General features: G+C 50.4%; 1 protein-coding gene across 4 annotated transcripts in view; it reads left to right on the forward strand.

Moving 5' to 3' along the window:
- Window positions 1–25,937, forward strand: part of RASA1 (RAS p21 protein activator 1) — a 1,760,251-nt gene that overhangs the window by 158,667 nt on the left and 1,575,647 nt on the right. For all 4 annotated transcript variants that reach the window (XM_069627585.1, XM_069627584.1, XM_069627586.1 and 1 more), the window contains exon 2: window positions 17,518–17,670. In XM_069627585.1, the coding sequence (XP_069483686.1) occupies window positions 17,518–17,670 (153 nt within the window). The remainder of the gene's footprint in view (window positions 1–17,517; window positions 17,671–25,937) is intronic.

A 25,937-nucleotide genomic window follows, 5' to 3' on the forward strand; every position in this document is an offset into this window, starting at 1 on the left:
TGTACGATGAGGACCCTGCCTTCGGCGTCTCTCTCCTGTTTGATGAGTTGGAATGGGATACCCGGGGCAATCCAAGTCGCTACCCCTCTCGTGTAGTTAGAGTATGTGGCGCTGTATGTCTGGCCGCCCCATTTCTTGGCTTGTTTTTCTGCCGTCAGGTGGGTCTCCTGCAGCATTGCGATGTGGACTTTCGCTTTATTTAGCCATGCGTAGGCTCTCAGTCTCTTCACGTAGGCGTTTAGCCCCCTGACGTTCCAAGTCACCACTTTTAGTTCATCTCGGTTCCTGTGTCTTACAGTTTCTTGCGGCCCGCTCGTTCCCATCGGCCTGTTTAGTTTTTCCTTTCTGGCCTGCTGGCCTGGGAGGTCCGTCTATCATCTTCTCCCAATTATTCCCCTGGTAGCTTGCGGGTCCGCCTTCCCTCTTTACTTGCCCTGTCCTGGCAGACCGCCCTGCCACCCGTATCCGCTTCTCTCCACCTCCACTCTTTGGTGTTCCACGCCGGATTCCCGCACTTGAGTGCCGCCTCACTTGCGCCCTTGCGTTGTCTTTGCCGTGTCCGTGACCTCCTTGTTCATTAGGTTTGCCTCCTCTCGTGCCTTCTCTTAACAAACTTAACCACACTACTACAACTACTATAAACCAATGCCCAGCCTCCCTCCCTCTGCTCGGGCCCCGCCACATTCCAGGTGCCACCCTCGATCCGTGGGCGCACTCGTCGCGGCGCAGTGCCTTAAAAACTGACACTGCTAACTTGTCGCTACTTGGGGGCCCCCTCTGTGGGTCTTGGCGGTCCAGTGCCGGAGGCCTCGAGCTCCCGGGTTAATCCATTTAATTTATGCTTCCGGTTCTCATTCTTGCCGCATCTCGATTCGGCATGTGTCCTCAGTGTTTTGTCCGCACCCTCATTCCCTTCTTCGCCGGGGTGCCTCACATTCCTCTCGACCCCCTCTTAGTTGTGGGATCCCATGCTGGTCCATCCACTCCTGGGCGTCAGCCGTGGTCTCAATGATCTGTGTCCTCCCGTTGTGCAGGAGTTTGAGCTTGGACGGGTAAAGTAACATGAATTTCACCCCCGCTGCCCGAAGGCGCTCTTTGGTCGGCCAGAACTGGGCCAGCTGTCTTTGCACAAGTGCCGTATAGTCAGGGTAGATGGTTATCCTGGCTCCGTTGCGCGTTATCTCCCCGCCTTCCCTTGAGAATGTCAGGATTTTCTCCCTGTCCTTAAAGTTCAAGATCTTCGTGATCATGGGTCTCGGTGGTGCGCCCGGGTGGGGTTTCCTGGTCAGTGCTCTGTGCGCCCTTTCTACCACAAAGCCCTGGGACAGCGTCCCTACACCTACTTCCTGGAGCAGTAAGTTCTCTACGTAGTCTGTGGGGTCTCTGCCTTCCACCCCCTCCGGCAGCCCTACAATACGCACATTGTTGCGCCTGGCCCGGCCTTCCGGATCTTCGGCCCTGCTTTCTAGAGTTTTAATCCGCTCCAGTGCATCCGACATTTGTGACTGGGAGGTGGTCACGTTTGCTGTATTGCTCTGCACCTGTTGTTCCACCATTGTCACTCTCTCCGCTAGGTTCCTCGTGTCCTGCCTGAGGAGCCCCATGTCCATGATCACTGCGTCCAGCTGCCCTCTATTGAGGCCTTTAGCCCCTCTATGGCCTCTAGGATACTGCCTTCCACTTGTTTGAGCTCCCCTTGCGTAGCGTATGATGTGGCTGTGTCCGCCGCCGCCGCCCCAGGTTGTGAGTTCTCGCTTTTGCGGGCAAATGTCTCCATGCTTGTTTGCCTCCCTCTGCTGCCTTTCTGTTTCTCAGGCATGCTAATGTTTGTGGCCTTGTGTGTCTGCGCTTGGATGGGGGCGTTGTGCCCCTGGGCGGCCTCCACTTTGTAGTCGGTGTTCTGCCTTCCCTGCGTGGGCCCTGCCGCTCCCCAGCACCTCCCTGGGCCCGGTGCACAGCAGCTAAAGTCACTCTGCCCAGCTGCAGCCTTACCATTTCCTGCCTCCACTGTCTCGTCCTTACCAGTTGTGTGGGCGCACTCCGGTAGGGCTTCTGTGCGCTGGGGGTGCCCTGTTGGTACCTCGGGCTGCAGGCGCTGTGCTCTCCCTGTGTCTTGGCCCTCCGCTCTCCTCTGCCGCTATCCTCGGTTGCCTGCTCCCCCTTCACGCGGCGTGGTGGTGTGCGCCTCGTTCCATGTCCCTGTTAGGGAGGGCGGTCGGGTTTGGGGCCTCTCTCGATCTTCCGCGGGTGGTGTTGGATATCCGGTGGGCAGCAGTCCGCGCCCCCATGCCTAGCTGTCTGCGTACTCCGCTTCCACTGCCTTTCGGAGCGCAGGCGGATCCTCAGTGGGCCGCGGCCGCCATTTTGTGTGGTGGCCCCACACCTCCGCTTCACCTCGTTTCAGGCCTTTCCGACGTCCGATTTTGTTTGGGCTTTTGCCCGTGCGTGCCCTGGACCCTCTGGGTGCCGTTCCTTCGATTTGTTCAGGGTCTCCTGCCGTTTTTCAGCAGTTTATAAGGATCGTGTAGCGGATCACCCGGGAGCTCTCAGTGACTCGCTTACTCTTGCATGGCCGCCAAGCCACGCCCCCAATCCTCTAAAGTTAAAACAAGGGTTGTATGAACTGTTGCAGAGTTTTCAAGACCGGCATTTCTGTTGATCCTAATGAACTATGGAAGTATTCATGGTTTATGAGCAGTTGGCTCATTTTGTCACAAATGGAAAGAGGAAAAACATGTTGAACATTTTTGAACTGTTGGTTGAATTCAAGTTGGAACTTTTTGCTATCGCGCTGGAATCAAAAGAACTGAAGTGGAACTTTGTTACAAGATAGAATTTCATTATCCTTTTGCAACTGCTGAATAGAATCCTGCTTGAATCTGGGGAAGGGGAATTCACCCAGATTCTAAGGAACGACTTATCAAGTTGTGAACCTAAGTGATAGATTTGTTTTATTTCAACTGCCATATATTACCTTTGAGTGTGAGGGACCGAAACCTTTAATTGGAGTTTTTCTTTTAGTTTATTTTAAGCGGGGAAATCCTAGTCCAGGTAGGGATAGTTGGCCGTTTTTCCGACCTGTTGAGTTAATAAAATTGATTTTAAAAAAAAAAGTCTTCATGGGGGCGTGGCCTGGAACGCCAGCGATGAGGCAGCTCCACTAATGGCCTCTGCATGGGCCCGCGGCTAAAAGCTATTTTCTCCTGGTCCCTGCTATGCCCGCTATGAACACCGATTATACAAATTCAACGAAACACCCCCAGCACCATCGCCTGCAACCTGGGAGCTTAACGCCCCCAGGATCGCTGTAAACGCGACGAAAGAAACGCTCCTCCTGTGGCCGGCAGCACAACCAAGATGGTAGTCGCTCCCCTGAGCCCGCGCTTCGGCACCCTGCCAACTCCTCGTCCCCGACGTGCGGCAGACATCAGAAATCGGAGCCTCTCTGGCGCGCTTTAAGGGGGTGCTGACGGCCCCCGCCCGCCCGATGCCTCAGTGAGCCCGCCACCAGCGTAATCCATGCACCGGGCCTCCGGGAGCCTGAGCCGAGGAGCTGAATTTGCTGTACGCCCTCCTGGGAAAAGGGCCCCCCTGCCTATCATTCATAGCGCCGCCCTCGCAAGAGGACCGCGCGCCACCCAGGTGAGCCCTGTTGCCCTCCAACAGACCTGGCAGGCCTTGCTTCCTCCTGCATCGAGGGCTTTGGAGACTCTCCCCTTTTTTTTCCCCCGCTGGGTCAATTTTCCTTCAGCTGTCCTTTTTGGAGGTCTCCCCTGCTGGGGGTGGCCTAGCCTTCCGAGGCCCGCAACATCTGCCCCCCCAGCCTCCTGCTAATCTATGCACACCTATGCTGCCCCCTCCTTGTGGGGCCGTGATGCCTCCCTTGCCTCCCTTGCCTTCCTGGGGCGCCCCTGCCCACTTCCCTTCTTGGCCAGCCGGGGAGAGCCTGCTACCGCCAACTGCATCCTGGTCTCTGCCGCAGAGGGCTGCCTGGAAACCTGCAGCGACCCACACCGCCTCCTGAAGGCCTGGGGGCTCTTCCTACCTACTCAACCTCCTGGGATGCTCTGGCCCACTCCATCCCCGCTTGCCTCGGCTTCTGCCTTTCCTGGTCCCTGTGGCATGTGGATCCCGGCCTGGGCCCCCGGAGCGTGCCCCCACACTCCGAAGCCATGTCCAAAGCATCGAAGTCCTCCAAATCGGCTGACATTTCCACCATGCTACAGGCTTCGGAAAAAGGAAAGCAAACAGACCCTCCTAAACTCACACCTCAGAAGGCGTCCGACGACAAAGGGACGCTCGCAACCAAAGAGGACCTCCAGGCCTTCATGTCGGACATCAAATCAGAATTCATAACCTGCATGATGAAACTCACTGCTAAATTGGAACAAACTGACCAAAGGGTCAGTGGCATTGAGCAGAGGATGTGGGAGCCGAGGACCTGGCCATAGATCACTCCAACTCACGGAGATGCAGCGCATTGTCAAGATGTTAATGGAGAGAACCGAAATTCTCGAATTTAAACAGGAAGACCTGGAAAACCGCTCCCGCCGCAACAACCTGCCCATCCGAGGGGTGCCTTCATCAATCCTTGACGCGGAGCTCCCTGAATATGTAAGCACCTTCTTCCAGTCTCTATTGCCGGATCTGGACGAGGCCCAACTTCTACTTGATTGAACCCATAGATTGCGCCCCTGCCGGGGAGTGAACACAGACCCCCCTCCGGACGTAATTACAAGAGTCCACTTATATACCATTTAAGGAGGCCATCGCAGCAATGGGCCGATCAAAGGATGAGCTCTCTTTCCAGGGCGTCCCTCTACAGATCTTCCAGGACTTCTCCCCTCTAACTCTCCAGAATGGCAGGATGCTTCGTCCACTCTCGCTCTTCCACCGAGACCAGCAGATCCGCTACTAAGGCACCTCACACACCATCAGCCACCTCGACGACGCAGCATCGATTCTCCGTCCCGACTCCCCCGGGACCTCAGACCCATCCTTCATGGGCCGCACAAGCCCGGCCTCGAACACTACCTCCCCACAGCCGAATCGGGCCTCCTGGTCCAGAGTGCAGAGAAACCGCAAACCCAAGTGACATGCGAGGACGCCCGCACAGAAAACATAGCATTGGAACCACCCAAACTCTTTGAGCTCGCCGCGGACCCCATGCGGTCCACACCCTCCTCCAAGGCAGATGCCACCACCTTACCCTTGGAGAAACTTTCAACCATGTTGGTTCTGTCGGCCATGCCGATAGTTTAAAATCGGCCCCCGTGGTCACTGTTTGGACGTCCTGTTGGAGGCAGTTGTTGAATGCTCATGGTGGTCAGTCATAATGTAGAATGCAATAATGTAGAAAGTCAAAATGTCGAATTTATTTTTTTTAGAAAACAATGTCAAAAAACAATGTCGAATTTTTTCTACATTTTTTTAGAATTTTTTCGAAATAAATATATATATATACATATATAATTAAAATGTGTTGAGTATGAGGGGTGAGAGGATGGTGGGGGGGTGGCCGGCGGGTGAGGGGGGGTTGGAGGGGACCCCCCCTAGTAAATGATACTCTTCTTGTTTGTTTATTTATTGATAGTCTAATTGACATTTTTTTTCTACATTTTTTTTTCTAAAAATTGACTCTTCATTATATGTATAGGTTTTCGACATTGTTTTCTACATTTTTTTTTTTTCTTTCTACATTATGACTATAAACCATGCTCATATCTCCCGTTGGAGACCAGTGTTAAAACCTTCAACCACAGGAGAACTTGAAATAGCTATGCTCTCACAGCCATGGCTGACTTAATTCCCCCCTCCCAAGGCCCCTTCCCCCAGCAAGCGGATCCCTTGAGCCAGCTGCCACATCTAAACCTTAAGTTCACCAACCTGAACGTTAGGGGCCTGAACTCTCGCCCCTCCCCCCCGAAGAGAAAATCCATTTTGCAAAGGCTACAGAACGTCGGCACTTCGATCGCTTTCCTGCAAGAAACTCACTTAATCCCATCAGACTTCTCTCGCTTGCGAAATAGACTCTTTCCGCTACAATTCTTCACTTCCAATGGAACTAAGAAGGGAGGCACTGCTATCCTATTCGCGAAAGATCTGAGGTCCCAGATCCTGGACTCGCTACGATGTCAGGATGGTCGCTTCATCGCAATAAAATGCATCATCCTTGGTCAACTTTACACCCTCATTTCGGCCTATGCTCCGAACGAACACCAAGAAGGCTTCTACCAAGACCTGGAAGACTCACTCCTCCCATTCATTGAAGGGCAGGTCGTCATGGGAGGGTACTTCAACGGGGCCCGGATCCCCTCAAGGACAGATCCCATCTCCCGACATCCAGAGGTCTGAAGGTGGCCACTGGCCTGCTCCACCTGTTCCGCACGCTGAATGTTGTGGACTCCTGGAGGGTATTGTCCCCGGATGAGAAAGATTTCACTTTCTACTCGTATGTGCATCGCACCTTCTCCAGGATTGACCTGCTCCTGACCTCCCCGCAGATCCTGACCTTCACGGACGATCTGGTGATTGGCCCCAGGATCTTCTCGGATCACGCACCAGTCACACTAACCCTGCTGTCCCATGACCCGGAACCACCTCCTCGCCGCTAGTGGAGCCTGTATGACCCTATTCTGGGGGACATGGCAGTGTGAGACTCAATCGCCAGAGCAATAAAAACCTTCTTTGCAGAAAACTGTGACGAGGATACTTCCCCGGCCAACACCTGGGACGCCATGAAAGCAGTGCTCAGATGGGAATTGATCGCCCAAGGCGCTGCGTTTCACAAAAGAAAGCAGGCGACCCAGGCTGCCCTGGAAGCCGAAGTCTGTGACGCTGAAGCCACCCACAAAAGAAAGGGCTGGGCCCCTGAATCCTACAGGGTCCTGCAAATGGCAGGGAAGAGGCTCGAAGCACACTACGCTGACACCACAGTGAGCCTACTAACCAGAACCAAGCAATGGTATTATGTACATAACAATAAGGCCAACAAACTGCTGGTTAACAAGCTGGCCAAGGAGAAGAGCAGAAATATCATCCTGGGCCTCCGCGGGGGGCGATCCACTACACGGACAACGAGAAACTACACCTGGCGGCCGCCCACCACTTAGAAATAATGACGGCAGCCCCGAGGGTCCCGGGTGAGCAGCGCGCATACATCCAAGAAGCGGCCCTCCCGCATCTGACCCTGGCGGCCAGGGAAGAACTCGAAGCACCCATTACAACCGAGGAAGTGGAGGCAGCCATCAAAAGCTTGAAAACCAGAGCCCCAGGCCCGGACTGATTCTCCACCCGCTTCTACAAACTTTTCCGGCCCCAACTAGCGGCCCCCTTGGCCCACCTCTTAAACTCATTTGTGGCCACCGGGACGATCACCCCATCGATGCAGGAATCCATCACTGTCCTCATCCTCAAGCCGGGAAAGGACCCCCAAGATATCAGCTTGTATACACCCATCTCTGTTGAATTTGCACGCCAATGTATACTCTAAGATCCTGGCCAACCGTCTTGCACCTATCCTTCCGAGCATCATAGACCCAGATCAAACTGGCATTATAAACTACGGGTCGACAAAAGATAACATCCGCAGGGCACTGGACCTAATAGACCTCGCCAATCGGGACTCCCAACAATTGGCACTAGACGCCACTAAGGCCTTCGATAGGGTAGACTGGTCCTACCTGCGCCTCACCCTAGAGGCTTTCGGCTTTGGCCCGACCTTCGGGAAGATGATCTTCGCGAACTACCAATTCCCTAAAACCAGGCTAAGAGTCAACGGCCGCCTATCGGACCCAATCCTTCTCGCATGCGGGACGAGGCAGGGATGCCCCTTATCCCCGCTGCTCTTTGCTCTGGCCATGGAGCTGCTGGCTCGGCGAATTCGCAAAAACCCCCGAATCAGTGGCCTGAAGATTGGCTCCGAGCAACATAAAGTTGCCCTCTATGCAGACAATGTTCTGCTAACCATCACGAACATCTAAGGGTCCATGAGGACAGCCCTGGCTGAAATCCACGACTTCGGGAGGGTATCAGGGATTTGCCATTAATTTCCAAAAATCAGCGGCCGCATCACGACATGTAAAATGAACCTACTCCCTCGCTTCCTCTATGCCTGCGCCTCCCTCCCAGCCCACATTCCGCTCCCCCATCTACAGCGGCTCCAAAGGAAGATGGTTGACTTAACCTGGAAAGGGAAGAAAGCACGTATCCCGCGAAGATCGATGATGACCAGCACAAGACTGGGTGGACTGGGGATCCCCGACCTCCGAAAATACCAAATGGCAGCACAGCTAGCCCACCTCCAAGCATGGGGGCTTGCCACAGGGTGGCTGAAATGGGTGGAGATCGAGCAATCCCGCCTCCCTCTCCCCGTCCGCTTCCTCCCATTTCCCCCCTTCCGCCTTACGCCGGAGCTGGCCGGGAGTACTGACTGCCACGAAACAATTGATAAAGGCTTGGGAGTGGGCCCGCAGGCATTGTGGCGTTCCAGGAGACCTGAGGGCACTCTCTCCAATCTTCTTCAACCCAGCTTTCTCCCCTGGTGTCCTTCCAAGGAACTTAAGGAACTGGGTCGCAGGAGGCCTTGAAAGACTGGGGCAACTCTTTGATGGGGACTCCCCCCTAACCTTTGAACGATGTAAATTGGCATTCCAGCTAGCAGAGACAGACAGATACTCCTTTGCCCAACTCAGGCACTGGTGCTCCCACCCCCCGGACCCGAGCAGCAGCCACGAGACCCCTTACTCCACTGGAGCTAACAGTGAACGACCTGCCGGCCCAGGGGAAGATCGCAGCCCTTTATAAACTGCTACAAGATGACCCCTTCCGTTCCAGGCCCTCCTATATGTCCTAATGGGAGATGGACCTTGGGCATGCCATAGAAGATCACACGTGGGTGGACATCTGGTCTAGAACGTGCACAGCATCCTGCTGCATCACCAACTGGTGCCCATAAACTGCTTCTGCGATGTTATAACCCCCCCCCCCCCCGCGCCTCCATCACTCCAACAGGCCCTGGATCCTCAATGCTGGTGTCTCTGTGGCCTCCCCGGATCATACTTCCATATGTGGTGGACCTGCCCCAGAGTACAGGAGTTCTGGTCTCACTGCCTAGCCACTATAAAGGAGGTCACTCAGGTGACCATTCCGCTAACGCCTGAGCAAGTCCTCCTGGGCATCCCGCTGCCAGACATACCCGAGATCAGGGAGGAGAACGTCCCTAATATCCCAATTTTTGCTGGCAGCCAAAACCACGGTGACGCACACTTGGAAATCCGCAGAAGGACCCTTGATGACCCTCTGCTGGGTCAAGCTCTGGGATATTCTGATAGCTGAGAAGGTCACGGCAGCTAAAGCAGGACTGCTTCATCGATTTATGGACATTTGGGCAGCGGTGCTAGATTATGAACTTCCCGGCCCTGACATTTAAACCACGCCTGATTGCCAGAGCCCGTAATTCTATGGACGATCTGTCGCCGCCGCCGGACCAGGCCGAATGAGACTCGAGAATGGTGCCCACAGTGGAACATTGGGGTTGAGAGGAGGGGATTCTTTGCTTTATATGTTTTGAGAAGCTATAAGTAATATGTATGTATAAGCTCCTGTGTGTTGATTTATAAATCAACAAATTAAAAAAAAAAGTCTTCACTAAGTTGTCTGCCTCACCTTTCTGACCCCTCACACGTCTCCCTTCCCTTCATGATTGGGATTGGTTACATGGGATAGTTCTGCATGATGCTTACTTGTATTTTGACATCGGACCTCCACGTTGCTGGCTCATCTAAGTTGTAGCATGGCATGTTCAATATCATGTAGTTCCCTTTGCCAAAGGAGGCCTCCACAAATCATAAGAGGTTGTTGTTGTTTAGTGCCCCTACTGGGTCTCTCAGTGACAATCTAAGTCCACACTGATCCCCTCCTTGGTGATTCTGATTATATTGGAGACCTCTCTGGCAAGATGCAACAAGAGGGTCAACCCTTTAGTACCAGAGTTCTGGGTTATGTAATCTCTCTGGTTCTGATAGTTCCATTGGCACTTCTCCAGATGAGGCGGACACCGATCCATTTGGCAGCCTACTGGAATTGGCGTCAATGCCAGGACGATCAGGATTTGGCAATATCAGATGTCTATTTTGATAGCTGTAGGATGCCAATTTGGCTGTGGGTGTCCCCATTCAAGCTCCTGTGTTGCCAGTAACTAATCTTCTTGGGAAGGGCATGGAAGAGCGCCTGGGCCATGTTAAGTGGGGATTTGTGGACAACCTGATTCTGGAAATTTCATAGCCCTGGGAGCCTAACTCGGTACATTGGGACTTATTACCGACCTAGCCTTAACAGAACATTCAAACGTAATGTTTTATGTAAATTAGCAGGGTAGCACATGATCAAAGCAAATTATGCAGCATAGCTATCTTGCTTTCGGATTGGGCAATAAATCACATTGCTCCCTTATGCCCCATCGTTAGACACCAGGGGACTCTTCTCTCTGTCTGTCTGTGTCCATGCTTTATGGGATGGCCAGTTCCTTTATGCCACATATCTCACTTATACGGAAAGGTGATTCAGAAGATGAAATGCATTTGTCAGTGATGTCCATTTTTCGCTGCTCCTTGATGGCCCAAAAGATGATGGTCATCATACCTCCAACAACGGTTGGAGTGCCCACCCCGGCTGCTTCCTCTGGTACAATCTGTTGCTCCATCATGGAGGGAAGGTTCTTAATGCCTACCCACGATATATTTCCCTGCCACTTGATTCCTGATGACCTACCTTTACAGTCCTTTTGGTTCACCTATTGAGAATATTCACATTGTAACATTGTAGGTGGTCTCCATACTAGGCTGAATTAATTTGCATCCTTTAATAAAGTTCGAACCGGCAGTTCAATAATTCCCAGCAAAGCAATAGAAGTAATATAAAAAAAATAACCAACCCAACTACCTGTCCAGGTATGCAATATATCAAAGGCAGAGTTGGGAAGCTTTATAAAAAGGAAAAGAGAAACATACAACTAGGTACTCAAAGATTACACCCCAAAAATCAAGCGGAGCCAGGCCTTTTGTTATTTTCTGAAGGACAAATACATAATATTTTATCCTAATGCTCACAGGTAAATGTTTTCATAATAATTTCAGACACACGATGAAAGTACGTTTGTTTGAAGAATAAAACGGGCAGTTGACCGGCCATCAGAGACTTTAAGCCGGTCAGCCTTGAATTGGGTCTGACCAGTCTGAGGCAAGCATTGCAGTTGAAGTCCTGGAATTTTGTGGTTCAGCAAACCTGACAGCAGCCTGAACCGTTGCTCTGCCAAGGCATACAGTAAGCAGTGTCGCATAGTAATGTGCTGTGCAATTCTGTGGCTTTGGTAATTATATTGACACATGTGTGGCAAAGCTAACTATTTAAGTTACCCTGTTCAATGAAACTGCCTGCATTCCTCTTGTCCTCGGGGCTCTCTTCTGCCCCTTTTCTCTGTTCACTGGAAGTTCAAAGGGGCTAATGGAGAGGAGAGTACAGCAGTAATCCTCTCCTCCACTCCTAAGTGCCAAAGGCCTGTGTATGAGTGCTAGGCGCTGGATGATACTTTTATTAAGATAACTATATCACGTCTTTCTTTAAAAAAAGGAAAGGCCAACAGAGACTGGCCTTAGCCAGCCATGCAATACTATTCCTAATAATTAAGTTGTTAGAGTAAAATATAGGTTAGTGTATCTAAATCTCATAGTGTCAACTATATTTCAGCTTATTGACGAGTGTACACTCTTGAAAATGTATGATCACGCAGTCCAATACTTTTGATGGCAAACCTAGTTCTATGACCTGCTGGTTGCATCCATCTGTGCAGCTGATGCCTAACCCATTCTCCTTGACTTTTATCTTACACGCTGTTGCTTTATATCAGCTACCCTCAAAATGAGATGGGAGCAAATTACAATATTCAACATAGTTCGCCCAGTTCTCTGCCTGCTACGCCATCCACTCGCTCTGCATAGTCTCTTTATTTCCTCTAGCATAATCCATGCACAAAGCTAAATGGATGTTTCCACAAAATAGTGATTAATCGTTCCATCCAATCTGTACATCTGCAGATCTATTGCAATACCATGCACTGTAGTTGGCCTCGAGAGCTCGCATTGCTCTGATTATTATTGCATTATATATTAGCACCTGTGGGAATGAGAAGGCCATACTGTTTACAAAGCCTTTTAATCCTATATGTGTGTCCATTCATGCAGCTAAACTTTTACATTTTACAGACACTCGTCTAGGGCTTGCAAAGTTTACTCGTCCACTCTGAGTTGAGTATATTTTATGAATGGCGAATACCATTTGCAGGGGGTGTAAGCAGTGTGCCAAACATTAAGTGGGTTTGTGGTGACATGCACCATTTTACAGAAATCACATTTATATTTTTTGTCATCCGTTTGTCATGGGTCAAGTGCATTTCTCGTTGGTCCCAATAGGTAAACTAAGTTACTCTGTCTGCAGGTCTAGCGGAATTTTTTAAGAATGACAAATATGGGTAGGTCTGTATGAGATATATATTTCCAAATTGACTGGATTGAATGCGGATGGGAGTAGTCGGATGTTATCAGTTATTGGTTGCAGGGGTCTGAAATTAAGGGGAGCTGGGAGCTATTTAGCTCCTGCATTTAGCCTAGAAGAGTCTGGTTATCTTGATACCAACAGCTACCAGGAGATACGTTTGGCTCCCCAGGGGAACTGATGCCGAACAAATACACCTTTGTAACTTAACTGTGTGCATTTGGGATAAATGAACTTCAGGACACAGCTAAATGACATTTAAAGTGTACGTGATTGTAGTGAATGGACACAATGAAATGTTTGCATACTATGTGTAAGTTGTATTTGTGGAACACCATGTATTAGGGCCTGGTTCCCCAATGGTAGCTCCTAGTCGCTGGTTAATATTGAATACCCAGGAGCTGCTTTTAGCTCCTGCTAATCCAATCGTAATTTCGATTTCTGTGGTTGTGATTGATGGGACAGGGATATACCCATAATGGAGAAGTATATTTACCAATATAAACCAAACTTTAATCTTGCGGAAGACTGTTCTCCTAGTATATAGTCCCCTGTGCATTATACAAACCCGCCACACCTTTTGTTGTAGGTTAAAATCACATTCCACTACTGACTTTAAAGAAAGGAACTGGCAAAGCATATGAGGGAGCAGAACTGGGTGGTGACTGTGCGGAGTATACTCTGCTACCATGCCCAGCAGCCCGAGTATCGCATGATTCTTTGGGTCTGTGGACTGAAGTCCAGTAGTCACTAAGGTGAGTAAATTGCTTAGTGCTGCGTGATGGTCCTTATTGCTCTTAAGAGTTGTGATGTGAGTTATTGGAATATATGTATTTGCACAATCCAAATGCAACATGCCCAAAGATAGTCTGTCTGTTCTCCCTGGTCCTCTCCCCTTAATTGCACTGGTAAAACTGCAGAATCGCCATCAGGCCTATTTGCTGTGTCCTTGATAATTTACAGGTTCCCCTGCTCGAGTTTGGTGAAAATCATTAATAAGCAAGGCATACAATAAGCGGTGTCGCATAGCAATTTGCTATGCAATTCTGTAGGTTTGCTAATCAAATGGACACTTGTGTAGCACAGTTACAATGCCCTCTTCAATGAAAGCACAGCTTGCCCTGCATACCTATCTTACCCTCGGTGCTCTCTTTACCCTCTTTTCTCTGTTCACTTCAAGTGCTAATGCAGAGAAAGAGCAGCAGTAATAATCTCCTCCACTCGTGAGTGACAATAAAAGGTTAGGGAGTGCTAGGCAGGACATTTTTTCTTTTTCAAATAATTGCAATACAGAAGTAATCAGGATGATACTTTTATTAAGATTTCTATATCCTGTCTGGAAAAGATGTATGTGCCAACTTCATATTTATTTAAGCGAGTCATGCAATTCCATTCCTAAAATGTAAGCTTACATAATGCATAATTAGTGTTGATACTGTAAAACACTGACTGCATCTTCTCCATGCTTTACAGTAATGGTTAAGTTAGTGTATGTAAATGTCATAGTGTCAACTATATTTCATTTTGTTGGGAAAGATGCACCATATTGACGAGTGAACACATTTGAAAATACACATGATCCCATAATCAAATGCTTTTGATGACAAACCTTGTTCTGTAACCTGCAGGTTGCATGCATCTTGCAACTGGTGCTTAACCCATTAACAAACCCATACTCCCTGATATTCTATATTATCACCCTGTTGCTTTATACCAGGTACCCTGAAAGTGAGATGACCACAAACTACAATATTCCACCTACTTTGCCCAGTTCTCTACCTGCTACTCAATCCACCCTGCTTAGTCTCTTACATAATTAATACACAAAGCGAACTAGATGGCTTATGCAATGTAGTGATCAGTAGTTCCATCAAGTCTGTACATCTACAGATCTACTTCAATACAAAACACTGTCGTTGGCCTCCAGAGCTCGCTTTGCTTTATGCTTATGATTGTATTTGTAATATATATTCCCAGCTGTGGGAGACAAGTGGCCAAACTGTTTTCATAGCCTTTTTGATCATATCTATTTATTTGTATCCATTCATGCAGCTAACCTTTTAAATTTTACAGACTTATCCATGGCTCGCAAAGCCTTTTCGCCCAATCGTATAGTCGAGTAGATTTTATGAAGGGCGAGTAGCATTTACAAGAGAAGTTTGAAACTTTTATTTAACATCTTCTTTGTTTGCAGTAAATATCAAATGGCCAAACTCTTTAAAATCTGCATGGAGCTGGCCAACCCTGCTGCAGTCTCTAACCCTCCTGTTGCCTCCCAGACTATCTGCAATGCTCTTACCTCTCACTTTATCTCAAAAACCCAAGACATCCTGTCCACCCTCTTCACCCCTACCCCCTCCCCTTCTCCGTCTTTGCTTGCTGACCCTCCTTCAGCCACCCCCCACCCTACTTCTCGTCCTTTCCTCTTTCCTCCCCTGATGAGTTTGCTAGACAAGTCCGATCTTTGAAAGCCTCGTCAAAACAGGTTCATCCCTGTTCCTCTAAAACCATCAAGGACCAAATTGACACCCTTGCTCCGGCCCTTGCTGATTTTTGCAACCACTCCTTTGCCTCAGGATCCTTCCCCTCCCATTTGAAGCACTCCCTTGTGAATCCTCTTCTCAAGAAACCCACAGCTGATCCTTCTTGTCTGGCTAACTATCACCCAATTTCCATTACTCCCTTTCTGGGCAAACTCCTGGAAAAGCTAGCGATCCATCAGCTTAACTTTCATTCCAATTCTGTTGGCTGACTCTGTGACCACCAGTCTGGTTTCAGAGCTGCCAGAAGCACAGAAACTGCTCTCCTGAACATCCGTGAAGATCTGCTCTCCAACCTTGACTCTAACATTCCCTCGGTCCTCATCCTCCTCGATCTCTCTTCTGCCTTCGACACGATCAACCATACCATCCTGCTAAACCATCTCCGTGATAACCTGGGTATCACTGATCAGGCTGTGGCCTGGCTGACTTCTTTCCTCTCTGATCGACCCTCCAAGGTCCAACTTGGGTCCTTCCTGTCATCTATCTTCCTCTCTACCTGTGGTGTTCCCCAGGGGTCTAACCTCTCGCCCTGGCTTTTCAACCAATACCTGGCAACTCTCTCCCACTGCATTGCCACTTTCTGCTCAAATTTCCAGTGCTACGCTGAGGACACTCAACTCATTTTCAGGCCACCACCTCTCCCTCTCTCATCTGATTGCCCAACTGCCATTCAAGATTGGTGTGCCGCCAATGATCTTTGTCTGAATGCCAGCAAGACCGAGATCCTCATACGCACACCTTCAACATCCTTTCTCCTGACTCTCTGGCCGGCCTCCCTTGGTCCTCCTCCTGCCCCCAGCTGCGAGGCTAAGAACCTTGGGGTCATCTTTGACACCATACTTTCCTTCTCCGCCCGCATCTCTGATGTCTCTAAAAAGTCAAACTTCCTACTGCACCTCAGAGCCTCATGGTCTCCCAAGCTCTGGTTCTCTCTAGGTTGCACTATTGTAACAGCCTCTTTCTAAATCTACCTACCTCTACTCTCTGCAACTAATCGAGAACAGGACTGCAAGACTTGTCCTTGCCCTCAAGCCCTGGGATCGTATCTCTCCAGCTCTGAAATCTCCCCATTGGCTCCCAGTGGATGCAAGGATTAAAATCAAAACTCTCTGCATTGTTTACAAGGCTTTCTGGGGCCTGGGTCCAAAAGACCTTTAGCTATCCCTCTGCAAATACCTCCCCTCTCGAGCTCTTAGCTCCTCTACCTCGAAATCCCGCAGGGTCCGTCGTATTTTCAAAGAAACAAGCTGGGGGTAGATCTGTCTTCGGCTGAGCCCTCCATCTGGAGCAGCCTCCCTGCCACTTGAAAACCTGAGGAGAACCATGTCTGGTTCCAGAAGCACCTCAAGACCTTTCTCTTTGCTTCTGCCTTTGCTCCCCCTCTCTCCTGCTGATCTGGTCTCTCTTGGCACCTTGCACCTGGCCCCCCTCTGTCCTCCAGGCCCAGGTACCTGCTCACCCTGCCACCCTCCCACACTGCCTCCGGGCCACCCCTTGTACTGGGGTCTGTATCTGTACCCATACAGCTCCCCCCCACCCCCTCCTTTTTCTTTCTGCATTAATCCGATCTACCCGGCCTTAAACCTAGCACTTGCAAATTGATGGCTGCACTACCACTGTGTGTTGCCTTTTATTATTTATGTATTTATTATTATTAATCTGTTTATCCTTTGCTCCGCACTTTCCACTTCTCCCCCTTCCATGCACTTTTCCCCCTCCCCCTCTCCCATGCGCTTGCGCGTTCATTGTCACTGGGCCTAGTAAGATCGCTGTTTTGTTCTCCTCTTTTCCCCTCCCTTGCCGCGCTCTGAAACACTTGCGTACGAGCATGATAGAAATAAAATATCAAAAGTTTCACTGTGCATGTCTGGTCTCTGGGAGGCGGCAGTGTTCCAAACATAAAGTGGCTTTGTAGTAACATGCACCATTTGACAGAAATTGCATTTTAAATGTGTTTTCCTCCGTTCCTATTGGTCAAGTGCATTTCTTAGGCTGACTAGGTAAACTAAGTTACCCGACCTGCAGGTGCAGCTGATATTTAAAGAATTGGCATGTCCTGACTCCTCTCACTAATGTCTTATTTCAGCGGTTAGCATAACTGCTGTATTGTTGCTGATGTCATGTCATGGGTACAAATAACGTCTTGTGACATTAACAATATCAGTACAAAATTGCTGATCAAATGTGTGTTTGCTAATCAAAAAAACATTTAATTAGCAAACTCTGCTAATCAATTTTTGAAAATAAATTTATGCCTTGATAAGGCCCCTCCGACATTGGGGAAGGAATTGTAGACAAAGGCTTTATAAAGAGTAATTTGAAGTCTACTCACTATGGATTATATAGTCCCCATTAATAGATCATATTATAAATAAACTGTTGTGCACATCTGAAAACATTTAGAATTTCTTGTACAATTTTTCAGGTGGTACCATGGAAAATTGGATAGAACGATTGCAGAAGACCGTCTCCGTCAAGCTGAAGTCCCTGGCAGCTATCTGATCAGGGAGAGCGATCGAAGACCTGGATCATTTGTACTGTCATTCCTCAGTAATACTAATGTTGTGAATCATTTTAGGTATGTATACTGAATTATTTCACTGACACTTTTTTTTAATTAATTCCGAAACTTGAATTTTCATTTCTTTTACACATTCAAGTGGTCATTTTTGATGTTTAATTGGAATGACTCTTAATCTTAGTCCAACTGTAAAATTTGAAATCTTTCTAAAATAATGTGCAGAAGAAGTACTGTTTAGATATGTACATTCATCATACATTTTCAAGTTTTGATACTGTTTTGGGCTTTCATGATCTGATTGAAAATGCATTAGTGTTCCAAGTCTCGGCGACCTACAACCGATGGTAATAGGCAAAAGTGAAGGGTGCTAGAGGGTATTAGAGTTTTTCCAAGGCTGACATCTGAGGAATGTAGTGCTGTGATCATATCGAGCAGTTGTGAATCTACAACACCGAACCGTTAACTTGAAGACAAAGCAGTTAGAAATGGTGCACGTTTTGGATTCATGGCGATGATGGATCACTGAATCCATATTTGCTGTATGCCATTCAGTAGAACCAAGGTCCACTTTCTATGTCCAGTGTTTGCCACGCATAAGCAGAATGTGTGGCGAGGAAGAACTGGTACATAGTGCAGAGGGTAAAGGAGTGGCGCTGGAGTGACATAGGGGAGGCTTGGTAGCGGGATGGGGGCCATGGAACGGGAGACGGAGCCCCCTATTGAGCACAAAGATTCTATAGATGCTGTTTTAGTGAACGGGCTTGATTGGGTGGACACAGCCACCCATGAGAGAATGGAGTGGTACAGATTGGTGGTGGGGTGGGCGGTTTGACGAAAAGAGATTCAGGGCGAGGGACTGCAGGAGAGGTGTTCAGTGGGTGAGGTTCAGAGAGTGTAGGTTTCATGGGAGTGAGTGTCTAAGTAGCCACCAAGATCACACATTTTTAAAAAGATGCCACTTGATAAACCTCTTAAAACTTGTCTCTTCCCTCATTTTTGGTCTCTGAGACTTGTAAAGCTAATGTATTTTCAATTACAGGGTAATAGTTTCAGCTTATCCAGTATCAGAAATCCAAAATTAACAGATGTTTTAATAAGATTGGGCTAGCACAGCAACAGACTTTTTTTGTGAAGTCTTTTTTTCAATGAAGTTTCTGGGGTTCGGCATTAAGTTTCTCCAGCCTGGGCTCTGGCATGGATTCACATGCTCATGAATATTGCCAGTCGTCAGGCTGGTAATCCTCGATAAAGAAAAAAATCAGTGTTTCATTTCTGAACTGTCTTTCTGCTAACAACCAATCATTGGTCTCTGGGTCATACTGCCTCCAGCCAATGACTGCCCTGTACCTAAGCCCCTCCTCTGGCAGCCATCTTCAGATTTTTACTGTACGTTCAATTGTTGGGAGTCCTTGTGCTATAGCTCTCGAGCTTTTAGTGCGTTTTGCGATTTTTAAATCTAAGAGTTTTTAGCTCTATTTTTTTCGGCCAATCGTGCCTCAAGCTCCATCGATCTACCTTCTGATTAACAGGGACCCGTGCTCAGAATCTTCAGCGCCCTCAAGGGTGAATTTCATTGAGTTTTCTTCTTGGACGATTGCAGAATCTTCAAGGCCTACGCTGCGTGGACATGGCGGATGAGAAGGAGGACTTGGGGCCTCTTTTCAAGGTTTGCCCTGGCTGCAACCTACGGAATGTCTTCTCGGATGACAGACATTCCCTGTGCATTTACTGCCTGCACTCGGACCCGACGCATGTGGAGGATGACTGTGCGTCTTGTCAGGAAATTGTACCCGGCACGCTGAACGATCAGCGCAGGCATCTCAACGAGTGGCTGCAGGCCAAGGCCCCTGCTCTGGGTGAGTCCCGGCAGCATGCCTCCCCTGCCCAGAAGAAGAAAGTTGAGCGGTCTTCTAAGACCTTTTGAGGGTGCCCCTCCTGTGGGGGCCCAACATAAGGCTAAGCACTGCGAGTCCACTCCCACTGTCGGTGCCGTTACGACTGACTCTGCTGTGGCCAGGGCGAGTACAGCGTCTCCATTGCCTTTGACCACAAACCAACAATCAGGATCTTCAAAGAAGAGGAAGCCGGACCATCCGGGCAAGCTCTTGGAGAAGACCCAGACAGGCCCTACAGAGAAGGCTAAGGGGGAGCGGGGCTCAGACCCTCCCGTTAAGGTGAAGGCTTCAGGCCCGACCAAGGCCATGAAGGCCCAAGTACCTCTGACGAAGGCCCCTTCCATCGAAGGAATGGTGGCGTCCCTTGCGAAGACCGCCGAGACGGATCTGAAGGGCACGACCCCAAATGCAAGAGTATCCCTGCCTGCCAGGAGGGCGTCTTCTTTGCAGCCCATTGAAAAGACACCGGACAAGATGATGCCCATCACTTCACCGAAACTCTGCAAACAAGGGAGACAGAAGGGGGGTCGGTAGCCCTCCAGGGCACAGACATCTCCTCAGAGGAGGAGCTTACCAACCTCCATACCTTCCAGGAGGAAGGATGTGTCGAGAGCAGGCCCTACGGGAAGGATCCAGACAAGGGCCACGACGAAGGTGACGACGAGGAACAGCAGGGCGTTGAGGGCCTGGAGCACCAGCCTAAGCCACAAACGTCATCGCTTCAGCCACCTCAGCAACCACCTGGGGGTATCTCGTGGACATTTTCACTGCTCTGCATACCCTATGCTCTGAGATCCGGACGAGGATGTCTCTTGCGCCGAAGGCCCGAACAGCGGTGCCACAACTATCGACGGAACCACCATCCAAGAAGAGGAGAGTTCACCCCCCTCCTCCTTGCCACCCTTCGCCTGCCCCCCCGCGGGATGAGATGGATACGGACATGGCGACGACGGGCCACTGGCACGGATGACGACGGCAGATTGGGGGAATCTCCCATCTCCGCTGCCCGGATCTTCACCGCCCGACGAGATGAGCTTGCTCCACGCCATGATCTCAAGGACCTCAGAGCTGTTCCAGCTTGTCCCTGAGGAGAAGAGGGTTTCTTTACCAGCGAGGAGAAGAGGAAGACTGTATCTTCGATCCCGCTCTTGTATGACATTTGGGACAAGGGGTTGTCCGCAAACGCCCTCGACATTGTGGCACGTTACGACGGGGAGCTCTGGTTCAAGATCGTTTCCCTCCCGGACTTTATTCCCGGCGACAAGAGGGTGGAAGCTTTGGAGATCCTGCAGGAAGGCGAGGTGGCTTCGGGCCACGCCATTACAACGGCCATGGACATCGCCGACACAGGGTTCTGCCTAATGGGCAATGATGTTTGCCATCATTGTGGAGGCTGGCTGAGGGCCACTCATTTTCGCCAGGATTTTCAGTCGAAGGCGTTGAACATGCCCTTCGGGGACAATGGGTTCGGAAAGACCGTGGACGAGTCTCTTCAGGCCACAAAGGCGGACACTGAGACCGCTCCTGTCTTGCGCACGCTCCGACGGCCATCCTTTCGGACTTCTGGCAGAAAATCCGAAGGTTCTTCCAATGGATTCGGTGGAGGTACTTTGTCCTACCGTCAACCCTCCCGCTCGTGGGCCCGGGAGACCTCCAGGGGCCGTCCCAAATCTAGAGGAGGACGTCGTCGCCAAAGACTCCATGGCGGCGCTTTGACATCAAAGCGGGATTCAACCGGTCGTGGCGTCGGGCCCCGCCCATGCAACCCTGGTGGGAGGCCGGCTGTCTTACTTCGACAGCATATGGAAGACAATCTCCACCGACCGTTGGGTGCTGGACATGCTCGCCCACGGACACACCCTGGAATTTCAACATGTGTCCACGAATACCACCAGATGCCCGGCAGGAAAAGCACGTCCCTCAGCTGCTGCTGGAGGTGCAGGCCATGCTAATGAAGGGCGCGATAGAGCTCGTCCCAAAGAGGCTCCGAGTGTTCTCTCGTTACTTGCTCGAAAAAAGACCACTGGCGGATGGAGGCCCATCCTAGACCTCTGTTGTCTGAACAAGTACTTCAGGTCCCAAAAGTTCCAGATGGTGACTCTTCAGCACGTTCTAGGACAGCTAGAAGAGGGGGGGGGGGGGGCATTTCCTGTTGTCGCTGGACCTGGAGAATGCTTACTTTCACATACCCATCCACAAAGGGCACTGCAAGTTTCTTCGCTTCGTGGTTCAAGGGCAACATTAGAAGTTCAAGGCCCTTCCCTTCGGATTGAAGTCGGCACCAAGGGTTTTCACTAAGTGCCTGGCGCCGGTGGCGGCACAGCTTCGTCTGAGGGATCCACGTATACCCTTATCTGGACGACTGGCTCATCCTGGCAAGCTCAAAGGACATCACCGTTGACCACACAGCGAGGACCGTCTGGCTCCTGACGGATCTGGGGTTCACGATAAACTATGCAAAATCCTGTTCGACTCCATCGCAGGACGCCCTGTTTCTGGGAGCCCTTCTCAACACTGTGTTGTGCCTGGCATCTCCGTCAGAGGAGAGGATAGCGGCCATCTTAGGCAAGGTACAACAGCTGTTGGCCCTGGATATCGCAAGGGTGAGGTCCATCAAGTCTCTGCTCGGCATGTCATCATGCATATACCTCATTTGATTGTGCAGGCTGCGGATGCGTCCACTGCAGGAGTTCCTCGACGCCCGCTGGATAAAAGTGTCTGGAAGCTTTGAGGACAAGATCACACTCCGTCGAGCAATTCAGTGGTGAGGAGTTCACGCACATCTGTCCGGCAGTGCGGATTTCCAGACCCCACCTTACCAGGAGACGGTTACGACAGACACCTCCCTGGAAGGATGGGGAGGTTACACCAGAAGCCATCACCCAATAGGCCTGTGGGTGCCTGAGGAGAAGGCGTTGCACATCAACGTGCTGGAGCTGCGGGCAGTGTTTTGGGCCCTCAAGTCTTTCCTTCAGTCCCTCAAGGGCAAGGTGATGCAGGTCTTCACAGAGAACACCACCACCATGTTCTACATCAGGAAGCAGGGGGGCACCAGGTCCCCGGCGCTCTCAAAAGAAGCGCAGGAACTGTGGCACTGGGCCGTCGCCCAGGGGATGTTCCTCATCCCGTTTCACCTGGCAGGAGTGAAGAACCCAGTCACCAACTCCCTCAGCAGGGAGCTGCACTTTTGCCACGAGTGGGCGCTTCGGCAGGACTAAGTGGATCACCCATTACGCATATGGGCAATCCCCAGATCGTTTTATTTGCGACAGCGACGCAAACCAAGTGCAGGAGTTTCGCCAGCTGGTTTCCCCAGCTGAAGAGCATGGGGGGGACGCATTCTCATTTCCCTGGGACGGCCTGTTCCTGTATGCGTTCCCTCCGTTGGTTCTTTGACTAATCAATCAACCCAGACAGGCCTGGTGTAGGATGATCCTCATCGCACCGGCGTGGCTGAGACAGATTTGGTACCTGGACCTTCTCAACCTGTCAGCGGCCCCTCCAGTCAAACTTCCTGTGGTCACAGAATTTCTCGCCAGGAAAGGAGGTGCAACTCTGCACCATGACCCAGGATCGCTGAGCCTGCAGGCCTGGCTCCAGCAGCGTTAGAATTTGGGGGCTACGATCTCCCAGCGGACTGCAAGGAAGTGCTTGCCAAGGCCTGAGCATTGTCTACTCTTAAATGCTACGGACATAAATAGAAAAGGTTTGACGTTTGGTGCCGTGCGCAGAAGATCGAACCTTTACGAGTCACGGCTCCGCAGGTACTGCCGTATTTGCCGTTGTTGGCCAAGGTTGGACTGGCCCATGCTTCCATAAAGGTTCATCTGGCTGCTATCTCCTGCTACACCAGATCTCCTGGACGATCCTCCTTGTGGTCGCATCGATTGGTCAAGGAGTTTGTCAACGGACTATTTCGCTCGTTCCCACCGGTGAAGGCTCTGGCCCCGGCGTGGGTGCTCAATGTGGTGCGTAATAGGCTCATGAGTCCCCCGTTCGAGCCTATACATTCAGTGCCTCCTGAAATTTTTATTGTGGTAGACTGATTTTCTTGTGGCTGTCGCCTGCGCACGACGAGTGGGAGAGATCCAGGCCCTCTCTTGTAAACTACCTTATTTAACATTCCACGAGACAAGGGTAGTGCTGTGGATGCACTCCTCCTTCATGCCCAAGGTGCCGTTGGATTTTCATCTAAACAAGCCCTTGGTGTTACCTGTATTCTTCCTGATGCCTTTGTCGCTGGCTGAGAGGACTTTGCACTCGCTGGATGTGGCTAGAGCACTGAAGTTCTTTGTGGACAGCACAAAGAGTTTCCGGAAGACGTCACAACTTTTTATGAACTTTGGCCCTGTGAACCATGGGAAGGATCTCTCTAAGGCTTCCATTTACAGGTGCCTCTCCAGCTGCATCACCCATTGTCACCGGTTGGCAAACCGACAGTTGCCTGGTCATCCGAGAGCCCATTCGACAAGAGCAATCACTGCAACTACGTACGGCGTTCTTGTCTGGTGTGCCCCTGCTTGACATCTGCAGGGATGCACACCTTCACGAAGTTCTACTGCGTCACCAGGGATTCCAGGGAGGAGTCGAGAGTCGGCCAGGCAGTGCTGCGGAACCTGTTCGCTTGAAGGTGAGCCTGGTGAGTGTTAGGAAAGATTTCATAATTGTATGTAATTTTCCCTCCATGTGTACACCACCAAACTTTTTGCTGCTGTTTAGACACCATCGACTGACTTTGCAAGAGAAGCACAGCCTTCAGCTGCACTCCTCTGGGCTTTCACTCACTTTTTATGGGGAAACTGACATGCCCTTAAGACAGTCAGTACTGGGAGACTTTGTTATCCTTAGTTCGTTTCCAATGTTGCAACTCTTGTGCAACATGTAACAAGTGTGCAATGTATTTTACCATACACCACACTTGGGTCTGTAGTCATTTTCCAAAGGCCTTAGAAACTCTCGTTGGACTTTTTATGAACTGTGCAGATGCATCATGGACCGCACTAGTGGCAGCTATCTTTTTGCATTATTTTTAACCCTTTCCTGCCATGTTAACCGTGCTAAACACGTTTGGCACAAATAGGTGGCCTGGCTCCAAAATGTCCATGCCACAAGGTTCTTTCTCCTGTCCTTTAGCCATCTTGTCCCTTCACCTTCCCCAGGTCGAGTCAACCCGGGTCAGTCCTTATTTGGTCATACACTTTCCCGCGAAACCCAATGCTTTCGCAGGCTTCTGTATGCCTTGTGTGTGTGCCTCCAGGATGTGGGCTGGAACATCTGAGTCCAATACACATCCTGGGTGCCAGAGAGTCTGGAGTGCCATGAATGACTGGGACCACCGTGGTCCGTGATTGGTCCACGTATGGAGTGTGTGTTTGTGAGCAGTTCTCCCTTTTGGTCCTCTCCGTTTTGGCGCGAAGGGAACTTTGGATAAGAGGAGGCCAATAGCACCCCTACCATGTCTATCTCCTGAGTTCTCACTGAACAAAGGATAGGATCCAAGTATTCTGCAACTACGAAGCAGAGTCGAGGAACCGCTGGTGACTCGCTGGAAGGTTTGGCACCCTGAGCCCGCTGTCGTCCCATAGGACCCCTCTGCATCGAGTCATCCTAGAAGGTCATCAAAGATGCTTCGACCCATTGGAATAGCAGGACCAACTATTCTCGGCACACCGAATTTCGTACACTTGGTATCCCCAGGTCTGAAGTGAGACAAGTGCCAGGACCGGAGTAAAAGCAGTTACCGTGTTGCCCTGCCGCAGCAACGTCTTTTGCAAATACGCTGCAATTTTGACCCTCATTCCCCTGAAGCCTGCTGCAGTGAAACTGGGTCGATTCATCCACCTGGAGTGGAGAAATTGCCACTGTCCTGTTTGGGACTCATCGCTGTAACTCAGGAACTGAAAGCCGCAGAGATGTCCTTTTTGTCGCATTCGAACCTGCAACCCGATTGCACTGAACGGGCGAAGTTTGGGTCCAAGTGCGCCTGGGACCGGTGAGTACTTACAACACTAACCGGTGGCCCCTGGTGCCAAGGACCCTTTTACGCACAAGTGGCCCCTGGGGGCCCTTCTCCTTTCCACTGCTAGTGCGAACTAGCGACTCCATCCCGCACTCTGAAACTACCTCTACCTTCAAGTGGAGTTCCTCCATGAATAGTGGGAACTTGTTCTTCATCGCCTCATCCACCTTCCCGAGCTTCTAGAGACCCCTGAAGAGACCCTATTTTGCCCATTAGAACAACCGCGTGCGCTTGCATTGCATGTACTATTGAGCACAAGGCTCCTCTCTTCTTAGGGCTTGGACTGCCTCTTAGTTAGGTGTGCTATCGATGTCGAAGGGGCCTAAAGACTGTCTGCACTGCCTGTTTCCTTCCCATCCAGGTTGTCGACATATTTCGTGCATCTAACATACATTGTATTGATGGTGGTG

Source organism: Ambystoma mexicanum, chromosome 6p (genome assembly GCF_040938575.1).
Source record: "Ambystoma mexicanum isolate Mex_15411 chromosome 6p, UKY_AmexF1_1, whole genome shotgun sequence".
Lineage (NCBI taxonomy): Eukaryota > Metazoa > Chordata > Amphibia > Caudata > Ambystomatidae > Ambystoma > Ambystoma mexicanum.